Source organism: Peromyscus leucopus, chromosome 1 (assembly GCF_004664715.2).
Source record: "Peromyscus leucopus breed LL Stock chromosome 1, UCI_PerLeu_2.1, whole genome shotgun sequence".
Classification (NCBI taxonomy): domain Eukaryota; kingdom Metazoa; phylum Chordata; class Mammalia; order Rodentia; family Cricetidae; genus Peromyscus; species Peromyscus leucopus.
The window spans coordinates 49,336,604-49,351,822 of NC_051063.1; the positions used below are offsets into that span (position 1 = coordinate 49,336,604).

Below are 15,219 nucleotides of genomic sequence, written 5' to 3' on the forward strand. Positions count from 1 at the left end.
CTGTTTCAGAGCATAGCTCCTAATCCTTTCTTAAAGGACCCGAGAATGAATATTTCAGGCAGCTCTGCTGTCTCACTAGGACAGCCATAGACAGGATGTAAACAAATGAGTGTGGTTGAGAAAGTAAAACTTTATTTATAAAAATGGTTGGCTTTTGTTTTAAGATAGGATCTAGGTAGCCCAGACTGGCCTTGAACTCTTGATCCTCACTTTTCAGAAGTGCTAGTGTTTACCACCACATCTGGCCTGTCTTATTCTTTTTTTTTTTTTTTTTTTTTTTTTTTTTTTTTTTTTGGTTTGTTTGTTTGTTTGTTTTTCGAGACAGGGTTTCTCTGTGTAGCTTTGCACCTTTCCTGGAACTCACTTGGTAGCCCAGGCTGGCCTCGAACTCACAGAGATCCGCCTGGCTCTGCCTCCCGAGTGCTGGGATTAAAGGCGTGCCCAACCACCGCCCGGCGCCTGTCTTATTCTTGAGGAAGAGTTTTAAGTGCTAGCATAGATGAAATTAACTAGCAGTTGTATACTTGTTTTTATCAGTTAAACTCCATTGGGGAAGACAATTGAAAGAGAGAGGAGTGAATGGGTTCTGGAAGACATTTGATCTATACCATAACCTTACTGTACATGTGTAGTGTAGGTAAGTCATTAATTCAGTTTTGTTAAGACCAGGTCGCCGGGCAGTGGTGGCGCACGCCTTTCATCCCAGCACTCGGGAGGCAGAGCCAGGTGGATCATTGTGAGTTCGAGGCCAGCCTGGACTACCAAGTGAGTTCCAGGAAAAGGCGCAAAGCTACACAGAGAAACCCTGTCTCGAAAAAAAAACCAAAAAAAAAAAAAAAAAAAAACCAGTGTCAAGTGCTTTTCAATTCCTAATAGATCCTCAAAAGCAGTCAATAAGACTTAAATCTCAAATTTGAGCTATCTTAGATTATCATTGATAAAGTTAGACTGTCATTAATAAAATAAGGATCATTTTGTCCACGTCCAAAATTTCCTTGGGATTATTGGGCTTTGCTGCTATTTTTGTTTTTGAGACAGTTTCTTACTATGCAGCCTAGGTTAGCCTTGAACTCAAAATCATCCCATCTTCACCTCCCCAGTACTGGGTTTTAGGATAGTTAATTCTTTTGTGTCATTTGCTGCCCTTTGCTTTGTCTCTTCTTAACCATATTGGAGCATTTTCTATAAGATCTAAAGCCATTCTCAGGAGGATTTGAAAGGACTGTGAAGTCTCCAGGGCCAAGAGGAGGCTTTTAGCTGTCAAGGTCTTTCCCATCTATTTTAAACCTGCAGCAGAGACTCTTACTGTGGTCATTCTATAGCATGGTCCAGCTTTAGAAGCAGAGCTAATCTTTCAAGTTTCCTTTATTTTTCTGTCAAGGAAATTAAGAAAGGAAAGCTGTTTTAGCATTTTTCTTTTATAGTGATTTATAATTTTTTAAAGGTCATGATGCAGAAGTCTATAGTAATACTTGAGTCAAATACCAGATTCAACTTTGCTTCATCAACATCTTCATCAGTATTAATCTCCCTAGTGATTATTGCTATTAATAATAAAATTAATGAGCACTGTTGGGTTTACAAGTTGCCTTCTGAGTGCTGATTATCATCTTCTTGGCCTATTGTGGACAATCTCATTTCTATTTTCCTCTCCAATGGCTAGCTTTTATAGTGCCTCAAGGTGCTAGGCAAGCTACAGGAGAGAAAAAATACCCACAGTCTTACCCCGCTGTGAACCCTGTGAACTACAGCAGTGATTCCTGCAGCCAGGTACCACCCCCCACCCCCCATTGGTGCAGTAGTGTACTGGGGGAGTGCTGGCCACCACTAGCTGTCCGGCTGGATTTAAGGCCTGCCCAACCGGAGGAATTCATGCCTCATACTGTAAATGACTAAGAAGCCATGGCTCGAGGGGTCCTAGGCCCTAGGGGAGAATTTATCACTGTCATTTTGCTAAATTAATATGGTATCCAACACCTAAATACTTAGGAGTTGAAGGGTGAGGGGTGGATTTAATCAAAATAAAATGTATTCATGTATTAAGGAAAATTTAAGTGTGTGTGTGTGTGTGTGTGAGAGAGTGTGTGTGTGTGTGTGTGTGTGTGTGTGTGTGTTGCAATCCTGATATTCTTTGTGCTCACTGTGTAGTTGTGTTCTAAACTAAAAAGGTATTTTTTCAAGTATAAATGTTCATTATTTGATTCTTTTTTTCTTGAATTTTTCTGGCTAGCCATGGTTATTCCTAACCCCCCCCACACACACACACCTTATTTTCCTTCTACAACAAGAAAGAGTAGTAAGGCTGGAGAGATGGCTCAGAGGTTAGAGCACTGACTGCTCTTCAGAGTCCTGAGTTCAATTCCAGAAAACATATGTGGCTCACAATCATCTGCAATGAGATCTGGTGCCTCCTGCTGCAGCATACATGAGCCAGAACACTATGTATAATAAATATATAAATCTTTAAAAAAAAAAAAAAAAGGGAGCTGGAGAGATGCTCACGTTAAGCACTGATGCTCTTCCAGAGTCTTAGTTCATTCCAGCACCACATGTGCTCACACCGTCTGTAATGAGATCTGTGCCTCTTCTGCCTGCTGTCATATATGCTGTATACATAATAAAAAATCTTTAAAAAAAAAAAAAAAAAAAAAAGAGTAGTAAGCATTTATGAGTACAGTTGTATTTTTTATTATTTGGCTTATTTATTTATTTGTTTATTTATTTATTTATTTTTACAGTTTACATCTCTAGTAATGTAGTACCCACCCCCAACACACAGTTTATATTTGCATCAAATCCAGGTGACCCTTCCTGACTTCCTGAATTCTATACTTCCTCTGGCTTCCTTTTTCATCCTTTCCAATTTCACCTCATAAGGACATCTCGTGCATTAAATACTTTACATCTCCAGCAGATTTGTGAAGATTAATTAGTTGGCATCTATAAAATGCTCCCAGGTAATTCTTTATGATGGTATTATTGCTTTTAAATTTTAGTGGCTTCTATGTGCCAAGCTGTTTTTATGTCACTATTCCCATTCCTCTGTCTTATGAAATGCTTCCTAAGACTGTTTTAAAGACATTTCATAAAACAAGTTATAAGAAATGTAAAAATTGTTTTCTTTTGTTACAGAAAGAAAGGATTTGATATTAAATGGGTAGATGATACACATGCCCTAGGAGTATTCTCCAGTCCAATCACAGGTATCTGTCCAGTGACTATCAGGAATTCCAGGGCCCTCTTACTGTTGATTTTCTCCTTCTTCTTGTTATTTCCCTTCTATTCCAGCCAATTGGAACTTTGCTCAGCCAGTATCTGTGATAGAATAAATACTGTTTTTTGAGATGTGTGGCTTGGTACCCACATGTTCTCTCCTTCTTCTCTTTAATCCAGCATTTGGTATTTGCAAAGGTAGGCACTTCATCCCAGGCTATTTGCACACAAAAAATGTCAGGCGTGGTAAAGATCACAGTGAGACTAAATTTTGCAGTATTTTTTTCCTTCAGACAAATGAATTTGAAGTAGTGTATCCAGTGAAATTACTGTAGTAGCTACTCTCTGAATATTTGGTTAGTCTTTTGCACACATACATATCCTGGGCTCATGATGGAACTTATTCAGAGGAACCCACAGTAATCAGAGGTGCTAGCTTGCTAGTTCCTGTCTGAACCATCTCTAGAGCATGGATTTTCGTGGGCCAGATAAAATATTTTTGGCTTTGTGGAGCAAAAAATCTTCTGTCATTACCTAACCCAGCATTGTAGAAAGAAAGGCAAAAAAGCTTCTGTCCTTGCCTAACCTAACCTGGTTATTGTAGCAAGAGAGCAGCTGCAGTGTGCAAATGGGCATGGCTCTGTTTCATAACATTTTATTTACAAAACCAGAAAGTCCATTGGCTGGGTTTGGTCTAATCTCTGTTCTAAAGTGATCATCACCCAACTTACTGTTTACAGATGTTCTGTATTGTATGATCTTTTTTCCTTGCCATGTAAACCAACAAACATAACGTCTAAGAATAAATGCTTTATAAGAAATAACCCTAAATTTTCTTCTGCATCACTTTACTTCCTTATGTCTGTTCTTCCTTGCAGCTCGTGATGCTCTGGGTATTAAACACACCATGGTGAAGATTCGGCCCTTGTCACAGGCCACAAGAGCAGCCAAGGCCAAAGCTAGAGCTTGTGCTGGTGAGCCCACAACCTCTGCCTTTGTTTATTAATGGTGAAGTCACTGTTCATTCCAGCAGTTTCACACCACCCAGAGCTCAATAGACACTGTCTTTTTTATGTTAATACTCTACTGATACGTTTTTAAGGACAAAAGGAAAAAAACCATGTTGGAAATATGCCCTCTGAACGAGCAGCCTCTTGAAGTGTGGGAGAGCTTATGAGCAAGCAGTACAGTGACCAGACTCTGATGACATTTCAGTTGTTTGATAGAGTTGCTGTGAGATGCTGTGCTAATGCAGATAATGCAGCCAGGGCTGTTTGTGCTTTGCCATACTAATTTCCTCGGATCGTCATCTACGGGGTTGTATTAATTACTGCTGATACCGCCCTTGTTAGTCTGTTTTGTATGTTAATTACTGTGTTAAATCACTTGGAGCTGTAGTGGTTTCTTTCTTACTGCCTCTTACTCCTTTTTTTCCCAGAGTTTCTCCAGCCAGCCAAAGATCGACCTGAGACTTCAGCAGCCTTAGCCAGAAGGTTAGTCATCAGTGCCCTTGGGGTTCGAAGCAAACAGAGCAAAACGGAACGGGAGGCAGAGCTCAAGAAACTGCAGGAAGCCCGAGGTGAGTTGGTGGTAGTGTTGTCCGGTCCACAGGGTTCACTAGGAGGCACATGCTGAAAAAGAGAACGGGAAAGAATGGAGTCCACTCCAGCTTGTCACTCCCTTTTCAGAAGCCTCTCAAGTGTAGTTGTTCTCAAGCCTTTGATTCAAGAGAAGCAGTCAGGATTTGTCTCCTGTTCACACACCAAGGCATCTCATTAATTTACTGTTACTGAGAGATAGGCTCCACCATCTCGGCTCATTCCTGGCTTTTCTACAGCTTGATCCACACAGAGAGAACATTTTCCTCTGAAAACTCTGCTGCTTGCTTTGCTTTTCCTGGGCCATGACAGTGCCATGGTGTAATCAGATGGCTTAGGTCTTTGGTAGAAGGCAAATTAAGGAAGAGCCAGCAGCTGATAGTGGTAAGAATGACTGTAAGAGGGATTCCTGTCTTCTTAAGAGAGTCTGGAGTAGATCCACCTGTCTTCTGATTTCTTTCTAGCACCTAAGAGTGCTCAGAAAATATTTCCACAATCCACAAGCAGTTTTTCTTTCTTAGAGTTTGGAGTCAAGCTTAAAATCTATCTTCTCTTTATAGACTGTTGAGTTCTTTGTGAAGACCTGAACTCGGGCTTGATACAGAAGTATTTTTTAATTAGCCTTCAAGCTTTAGACCGACTCTTTGCCTTTACTCAATATCTATAGAATCAGTGAAGACAATTCTGAAAATTTCACTTACCATAAAGTGACTTTATTTTTTCCTTAAACCAATTGAAGTTTCAAACTCCTTGTTTATTGCCAGTCTAACAAGGCCATTAATACTTCCTGTCCACTCTGCTTTGGTGATAGCGGGCAGCTCTCGGACTCTGAGCTGCACTGGCCAGATAACCAGTGAGGGAGAGCATCATGACAGGTGTTAGAGTTTTAGAATTGAACCCAACTAATTTACCTTAATGATTTTAATGAGGCAATTTTGTTTTTGTTTTTGTTTTTTTCTAATAACATTGTTCATTAAAAGGTTTCTTAGAAAAAGGAAAGGATTGCTTTTTTATAGATGGTAAATAATAGAACTGGATTAAAGTAGAATGAGCGGTATCCTTAATCCTTTGTTAATTGGTTATCTCTGACAAAAATGACTCTTGGGTGGTAGCTACAGTTATCTCAGAGGGGGAATGAATAAAGGCTTGGGGATGTAGCCCAGTTGTAAAGCATTTGCTTAACATGCCCCAAGGCCCTGGGTTCAGTCCCAGCACTGAACAAAAGCAAGCAAAAAGTGATGAGTGGAGGGTAAGGACAGTGGCATCGAATGAAGCTAGACTCCTTTTGCATATGCCATGCCCACCCTATAAATGTGATATCACCTGTGTCTCTACGAATACTGTGGTGGCTGCTTTGTTGCTTGGATAATATCTGAGTGTCCTCTAGTTCTTGGCAGGCACATCAGCATGCGGTTGCTCTTGAAGTGTTTGTTTTAAATGCTTTGCTATCCAGAGGACATTTTCATGGTGCAGTTTAAAAATGAGACTGTTGGCCTAGTGAGCACCTTATTGCTTTTATTTGTTTTTGAAACAGAGTTTTACTCTGTAGTCCTGGCTGGCCTAGAACTTACTACGTAGCCTAGGCTGCTTTTGAACTTATGTCAGTCTTGCCTCCAATTCTGGGGTGCTGGGATTATAGATGTTAGCTGCCATGCCAGCTTCTCTGTTGCTTTTTTTAAATGAAGAACATTTCTTTATTATTTAATTATCTGAAATGATATTCTCACTGTTGCTGAACTTAAACTTGTAATCATCCTGCCTCAGCTTCTCAGCTTCCCTGGTAACTGGAACTCAAGAAGGCTTTTGGTTGTAATTAGAGACCAAGGATAGGTTCTATCAATGTGTGGATTACAGAAGATCCTTCCCTCATTCTGCATCTGGGCTCTTTTATTCTTTGTGTCTGAGAAAATGAAGATGGGAAACTTCTCTTTCTGGCATCTTTTGTATTAAGCATTCTCAAGGAGTTGTATGGAGGCCAGGCATCTCACTTCAGTGTGTTTTGTTCCTCTCCCTAAGACTTAGAGTCCAGTGGGGATTGCTTTTAGATATTTTAAGCAGTTGTTTTTCCTTCCATATTTTCACTCTTCCATGGCTTGCTCTCTTCTCTTTCTCTCCATGTGGTGTTGGGATTGGATGCAGGGCCAGTGCAAACCAAACACTGTCACTGAGCTATACACCAGTTTCTCCTCATTTTGTTTCTGAAAATTTTTAGTATAAGAAATGGATAAGGTTTTGTTGATGAAAGAGACTGGAAGGAGGAGACTCATAGTAGTTATTTTGATGGTATTGTCTTGATACCTCTGATGCAAGATGCTGTCTCCAGTGTAGAACTGGCCCCAAGAAGTTAAGTCAGTCCTAGGTTACCCAGCTAGGAAATGAGAGGAGGGATTTGAATGTGGGCTTCTCTAATTAAAACTCAGACTTTTTTTCTACCCCTTTGAAGGGTTTTGGAGACAACTGCTATTTTCTCTCTCAAGAAAAAATATTACCTTCGTAAATAAATGTTTTAAGTCCCCAGAGAATGTACTACAGTTGGCTTCTTTTTAGTTATAGATACCAAAGGCTAACTAGCAGCTTTGACAGAAAAATTTTCTTCAGTATGACTTAAATCTGTGTGGTAGTTTAAACCTGTTTCTCCTTCCTTTTTTCTTAGTAGGAATCCAGAACATCTAGATGTCGTTCTATACTAGCAGCCCTTTACAATAAAGACAAGGGCAGGTCGCTAAAGAAATAAAGAAATCTGGACTGTAATAGAGCTGTTGCCATTTAACTAGCTGTGTGGCTTTGGGCAGGTCAGTTATCACTCTTTGTGTGCTTTCCAACTAAGTGGAAGTGATTGCCCTGCCTAACATGGAGAAGGTTTTGAGCATAACATAGTGTGTAAAAATGTTGAGAAATTGCTTTGCAAATTCAAGATACTATTCTGTTTTCTGTGTTATAATATGACATGAGGCAGTAGTGTGTGTGTGTGTTTTATGTATTGCCACTCTCCCATTACACATAACAGATGTTGCTGATCAGTCATGGCATTCTCCTTTGGCAAGTACTGACATGCCCATTGCCAGATGATGAGAATTAGCATGTACTGAAAACTATACACTATTCTGTTATAGATCCTTTCATTAGTATTGTGTAATAATCTGACCCTTCTTTGTGCTGCATGAAGAATTCTGTTGACTCCCATGTTGTTGAGGACAAAAAAGGGACATAACGTGTGCTCATTGACTCTCTATATGAATGATGTTTATTATTTTAGTTTTTCTTCATAAATGTTATGGTATTTTACGCTGAGCTTTCTCTACCACCACCCCCAAAAGAGTTGAACACACTTAATCTTTTGGGCTTTTCTGATAGTATTTTTCTGTCCTGCTTGGATTCTACTAACCTTTTAGTAGGACAGCTTCTACCTCAGTCCTTTAAGGGAGATTCACAGACTAAAGCTAGTTCTGAAAGAGTTGAGAAGGAAGTGTCAGATCAAATCACACTGTACCAAGAGGAGAAAACCTTTTTAGTACATTGTTCTTGAACATGAGTAAAGTCTCTTTTGGTCCAGCAGAGTACACAACGGATCAGAGCTGTACTCAGAGTGGGAAATGGAAGTGCAGATCATCCTTGAGTGCAGAGCTATATTCAGAGTGGGAAATGGAAGTGCAGATCATCTTTGAGTGCTCTGGACTTGACTTAATCAGGTGTTTTCAACCAGTGATTCATGCTGAATGATGAAACCACATGAGTGAAAGAATGAACACAGGAATATCTGTACAGTTTTTCCATGTTCGCTATTCCAGATATTTGATTGCTGACTAAAATTAGAAATGTAGAGCATTGCTTCTCAAAATAAGCTGCTCTCTCATCTTCAAAGTCTGCTATAATTGTGTTTCATAATTTAATTTCATTTTATTCTTAGGAGTAGGTGATTGACAGGTTCTAAAAGGCCAACATTTGGTTCATAGGCTAAAGCAGAGGAAGTAAACCATTTGATCATGTAGTTTGATTAGTTAAATCACTGCGAACTTGGAATCATCTAGATAGTACCTGCTCTTTTGTAGTAAAACAGATTTACCCATGGTAACTAACTCTGGAAAACCTTCTTATGCATGCCATTAGTGTACAGTGCTGCATTACTGACCACAATAAGATTTTCATGTTTTATTTTCTGCCCTGTTATCTGAAGTTTACTTCATTTTTAACCATATTATAAATATGTGAAATTTTTTGCAGATGTGTAATATTTACTTTTTTTTTTTTTTGGTTGCTTCTAAATCAGAGACAAAAATGTCAACAGTAGGACTAACTGACCACATCAAGCCTTGCTAAAATAAATAGCATGTTGTTCCTTGTGTTTAATACACTGCAAATAATTTCTCCAGTTAAATGGGTCCTGATGAAGTCTCGATTATATTTTCTTAGTGTACTGATGCGTATATAAATACTTGATAAACTTTATCTGAAGCCTTGCTAAAATTAAGAGGTTACGTAGACTGCTTACTTCTCCTTGATCTACCAAGTCTGTCAGGGAATAAAGGAAGGCAATTAAATTTGTCCAGGCTTGTTCTTCACAAAGCTTGCTGATTATTACTCTGTGGGTGGCTACAAGTGGATTTTGTGACCATTTCTAAAGTGTCCAAGGGAATTTGGAAAGTCTTTAATTTGCAGCCCTTCCCTTTCCTTCCCTTTTCTTGTCAGATAAAGCATGACCTTAGAGTGTTCCCTTCTCAGTCGTCAACACTTCTCTTCCCTCAGTGGGCAGCAGAATCTTCCCTGATTAAAATCAGCTTGTTCAATAGGCATTTCTGTTCATTTACTTTCCATAGTGAGGATAGAAGTCTTCAGGGCCAGTTTATGTAAATGTTTCAGGTTAATCATTCACTTCTAATATTCTAGTCTCTCTCAGTTTCTTGCTCTCACAGCTGCTGTGGGCTGTTTAGTCAGTTTTTTTAAACTTTTTAATTTTTATAAAGGCAATGTTAATGATGGCTTTTTTCCCCCATGCAGCCAATCATCTAATTAATATCTTGTTTTGATAAAGGAACATGTTTCCTTCATTTAATTTTTTCACATGCTTTTCCTTTTTGGTATTTTCCGATGTCAGAATAGTAAAAAGTATGCTGCATAATAAGGATCTGGGTATCAGCCTCAGTTTTTCCTGATTATTTCATTAGCCACGTTACTCAAGCTCTTCGACTCCGTTCCCTGTCGAGCAGGGAATTTCTTACAGTCCCACTTGACCCTATTCCTCTCCGATTCTGTTCCCTGTCGGAGCAGGGAACTGCTTACAGTGCATTTGACCCTGTTCCTCTCCGATTCTGTTCCCTGTCGGAGCAGGGAATTTCTTACAGTGCATTTGACCCTGTTCCTCTCCGATTCTGTTCCCTGTCGGAGCAGGGAATTTCTTACAGTGCATTTGACCCTGTTCCTCTCCGATTCTGTTCCCTGTCGGAGCAGGGAACTGCTTACAGTGCATTTGACCCTGTTCCTCTCCGACTTCTGTTCCCTGTCGGAGCAGGGAATTTCTTACAGTGCATTTGACCCTGTTCCTCTCCGATTCTGTTCCCTGTCGGAGCAGGGAATTTCTTACAGTGCATTTGACCCTGTTCCTCTCCGATTCTGTTCCCTGTCGGAGCAGGGAATTTCTTACAGTGCATTTGACCCTGTTCCTCTCCGATTCTGTTGCCTGTCGGAGCAGGGAACTGCTTACAGTGCATTTGACCCTGTTCCTCTCCGATTCTGTTGCCTGTCGGAGCAGGGAATTTCTTACAGTGCATTTGACCCTGTTCCTCTCCGATTCTGTTCCCTGTCGGAGCAGGGAATTTCTTACAGTGCATTTGACCCTGTTCCTCTCCGACTCTGTTCCCTGTCGGAGCAGGGAACTTCTTACAGTGCATTTGACCCTGTTCCTCTCCGACTCTGTTCCCTGTCGGAGCAGGGAACTTCTTACAGTCCCACATGACCTGTTCCTGTGTGTTTCACAGGCTTCATGTTTGCACTCTTTCTTCGTGCTTCGCAGTTTGTTTTCCTGCTCTTACTAGTGTTTCATGCTTTACCACAAGGATTTACACACACACACACACACACACACACACACACACACACACACACACACCACAAGTTGGGGAGTTTTTGTTAGCAAGCATTTAACACTAGACACTTCAAAACTGTGAGCTCTGCGGACTTTACAAAGGTGACACGGTATCTATAATATGTTTGGTAATCCTGAAGGCAAACACATTCTCACTGATGCGTCTTAAGCCAGGTGTGTGGCGGGTCACATTAGTAAGCCAGGCAGCCTCGTGTCTGGTTAGATTTGCCACCTACAGTGAATTCTGACCCAAACTTTAAGATAAAAACAAAAACTGTTTTCAGAGCTGTTTTGATTTTGGACTCATGAATTATATAGGTTGGTCATATTTTTCTATTGTTTATGGATAATATTTCTGATTTGTTTCCTATCTTAATGAAATTTGTGAGTTCTAGTAACTCATTTTCCTGGTTTCTTTGTTTTTCCTTGGAATTCATGAGTCTTTGACTAATTTCATCCAGGACTACTTTGCATTAAATCTTACCTAACGCCTCTTTCTAAGACTAAAACTATACTACTTTCCTAAGAAATCCTGGCATCCTTTGGATAAGTCCATTATCCTTGGCAGTGCTCATGAAGAACCTCAGCCAGCTCAAGCCTGCCTGCTTTGCAGCTAAGTCCTAACATCAGTCAGCCTTCAGCTCACAATTGGGGATCCTCATTGTTTGCCTCATGTAACTTTGCTGCTATATTCAGATGATGCCACAAGATGGTGCCCAAATAGCAAGGAATTTCTCTATCTCACATTCCCACGTGTCAGTCAATTTCCCAACCAACTTCTTTCCCTTAAAGTATAGTCAAGTATAATTCAGAGATTTTGTAAGTGATTTTGCTGATTTGGAAGATAGGTTGAAATAGCAGGTGTTAATTCTAAACTCACTTTGATTTCTGTAATCCACCTGGTTTATGACTTGAGGGATCTTTTATAGACGGTCAATCTGGAACAAGAACTCCTAAAAAGAAGCAGTTAAGACTTATGGTATACACTTTCTAGTATTAAGGTGAATGGCTGTCAGCCATGAATTTAGAACCAGTATCATGTACATAAGAAACTATTTTTACATTATGATTCATAACAGTAGCAAAATTACAGTTATGAAGAGGTAGTGAAAATAATTTTATGGTTGGGAGTCACCACAGCATGAGGAACTGTATTAAAGGGTCACAGCATTAGGAAGGGTGAGAACCACTGCTCTAGAACATTTCTCATTCCTGAAGTGCTCTGCGAAATACTGGCACAAGTTTGCCTCTGAGTTGTTTCTCTTAAACTTTCAGTAGGGAAATAGTGAACCCCACGGGCTGCTGCTGCCATTTGAGCAGTTTTGGAGATTAAAACACATTGGTGGCTCAATGATTAAGAGCACTGGCTATTCTTCCAAGGACCTGGCTCTGATTCCCAGTACCCAGCTCTTCCGGAGGACAAGGGTTTAATTCCTAGCACCATATCATGGCTCAGAGCTATTTGTAACTCTAGTTTCAGGGAACTTAACATTCTCTTCTGGCCTCCAAAGGCACTAGGCATGCAGGTGGTACACAGACATGGAAGCAGACAAAACACTTATGTACACAATAATAAATAAAACATTCTTAATCCCTATTGAAATGTTAAAAAAGTTCAGTACACAAGGAATTAGGGGCAATTGTTTGAAAGTTGAAATGCACCTGGAAAGTAGATTTAAGCACCTACTAGCAAGACTAGCAGCTGAGTCCTACTAGGTTCTGACTTATCAGTATAGTGTAATTAGTTTATTTTTCCAAATCTTTACTTATCATTCAGAAACCATCCAGTGGGGGTCTGGGGAAATGGCCCATTGTGTAAAGATGCTTATTGGCTCACTGTGTTAAGACACTTGTCACTAAGCCTAATGACCCGAGTTCAATCTTCAGAGCCCACCTTGTAGGAGAGAGCTGACTCCCACAAGTTGTCCTCTTACCTCCACATGTCATTGTGGCGTGCACACAAATGAACACACATACTATAAAATGCTTAAGTGGGGGGGGCTTTTTATTGCTATGATACAGACCTGACCAAAACCAACTTGGGGAAGGAAGGGCTTATTTCATCCTGGAACTCCCAGGTCATAATTTATCACTGAGGGAAGTCTGGGCAAGAACTCAGGGCAAGGCATCGGGGCAGGAACTAAAGCAGAAGCCATGGAAGAATGCTGCTAACTGACTTGCTCCTCCTGGCTTGTTCAGGGGTGGCACCACCCACAGTGGTCTGAGCTCTCCTTATCAATCCTGATCAAGAAAATGCCCCACAGACTTGCCTACAGGGCAGTGTGAGGAGGCATTTTCTCAGTTGAGGGTCCCTCTTCCTGATGACCTGAGCTGGTGTCAGAGTCACAGGAACTGTGCGGCACAGTTATCCTGGGGCCAAAGCTTAGAGGTCCAGTGTGTGTTTAAACATGGGTGGAGCCTTGAGCTTTATCTTCAGTATGACAAAAAAGAAAGAAAATGGGGCAAGAGGCAGAGAGAGGAAAAACAAAAGACTAAAAATGTCTTAGAGTAGTGTCAGTTCTATAAAGCACTTGGAAAGTTAAAAAGATAGTAACCTTTGGACTCAGGTGGACTGATCAGGAAACCTACCTGACTCATAAATAAATTTTGTCTTGTAATTTGAGTAAAGGAGACTCACTGGCTGTGTGAAATATATAATCGTATGGTTAACATCAACTTTTATTTACAGAAAGAAAACGGTTGGAAGCCAAGCAACGGGAAGACATCTGGGAAGGCAGAGGCCAATCTGCAGTTTAAACATCACTTACGAAAGGGTGAATCCATGAATTAGGAAGTGTTTTCATATTCTTGAGACAAGAGGATCCTTCCAGAGCTGTGTACATGCACATGAGCGTGTTAAAGAAAACATGAACAAGACAAAAGACTGGAGGGTATAGCAAGAACAAGGAGTCCTATCCTCACCCCTGTGTTCAGAACTGCCCTCCTGTGGTAGATGTTAAAAGGCACCGTCAAGTGAGAAGAAAAATGGAAGAAGTGGCTTCTGAGAGTCCTCTGGGTAGAAGAGGTCAAAGCAGAACAGAGGATTCAGAGCCTGCAGTGACAGAAGTTGGAGGCCCACGGGCAGGGCATTCCTTAGTTCTTCACGAAGTTGAGACCTGAAGAGCGGGTGGTGGGAAGCCTTCATAGAGACAGACGGGCCGGTGTGCTCAGCAGGTAGCGTCTATACTGCCGGCTCCAGAACTCTGAAGCCAGGGAAGTGCAGCACGCGTGGGGGTTTGGACTCCTGAATTTGTGCTAAGCCTGGTGCCTGGTACTGCTCCAGCTGCGCAGAAGTCAGCCGTCTTCCCCCTGCCTTCCTCGCAGTAAGCCAGTCCGAGGGAGCTGAGGGCCAGCTCCAATTTAAGCAGTAATATGTTGTGAGAGGGAGAGATTAAAGACTATTTTATAATATAATCACTTTGGTGTTTATAAGTTTTGCCCCCCCCCCAAACCCAACCACAACAAGAAAGAAGAACCCGTAGATGACCTCTCTAATCTTCATGTCTCTGATGCCATGCACGGTTTCAACAGGTGCTGCTTGATCAGCCCCCGGAGTATACTCCCTAAGTGACTGTCCTGGTCTTTCTGTGTCTTTCCTCCAAGCTCTTGCCTTTTCCGTAGCTGTCAACTTGGACACCCTGCAGGGAGCATCTAGCACCCAGCATGTTCTTCGGACATCTTAGCCTGTGCCAGAGGCACTTGGCCAACAGCACCAGACTGTCCAGTAGAGCGATGAGCTGCCAGCATAAAATAAACACCTCTAGTGAGCAGGTCAGAAAAGGACGTGGACAGGTCCGAGCCACCAGCTCAGGCCTCTCTGTCTCATGTCTGCCCTCTTCGTAGTTTTGGGAAGTAGTTTTCTGCAGTTCTGTGCTGAAGAAATGGAAGTTGCTAGTCTTGACGGTGCTGAGGAGGCAGGAAGTGGTGTCACATTTGCTTTCATCTAGGGCAAAAGCCTCCTCTGTAGCTAGAGTTTTCCTGCCTGGCCCACAGTCAGGACAAATCTTTGTCACCCGCCAGTCCCACAGCTGCTCAGACCCAACCAAGTAAACACAGAGACTTATATTGCTTTCAAACTGTATGGCTGTGGCAGGCTTCTTGCTAACTGTTCTTATAGCTTAAATTAATCCATTTCCACAAATCTATACCTTGCCACATGGCTCGTGGCTTACCGGCATTTTCACATGCTGCTTATCCTGGTAGGCGGCTGGCATTGACTCCTTCTGCCTTCCTGTTCTTTCTTTTCTCCTCTCTGTTAGTCCCGCCTATACTTCCTGCCTAGCCACGGCCAGTCAGGTTTTATTCATTGACCAATCAGAGCAACTTGAC

General features: G+C 41.3%; 1 protein-coding gene across 4 annotated transcripts in view; it reads left to right on the top strand.

The window, feature by feature from the left end:
- R3hcc1l (R3H domain and coiled-coil containing 1 like) overlaps positions 1-14,304 on the top strand; it is an 83,871-nt gene extending 69,567 nt beyond the window's left edge. The window contains exons 4-7 of one of the 4 annotated variants that reach the window (XM_028888796.2): positions 3,133-3,203; positions 4,092-4,187; positions 4,652-4,792; positions 13,580-14,304. In XM_028888796.2, coding sequence (XP_028744629.1) covers positions 3,133-3,203; positions 4,092-4,187; positions 4,652-4,792; positions 13,580-13,647 — 376 coding nt within the window. In that variant the 3' untranslated portion in view covers positions 13,648-14,304. Of the gene's footprint in view, positions 1-2,801; positions 2,958-3,132; positions 3,204-4,091; positions 4,188-4,315; positions 4,793-13,579 lie in introns of those variants that run through there. The other 3 variants (XM_037206995.1, XM_037206999.1, XM_028888797.2) reach the window with 3 other exon arrangements.
- The last annotated feature ends 915 nt before the right edge of the window (positions 14,305-15,219 follow it).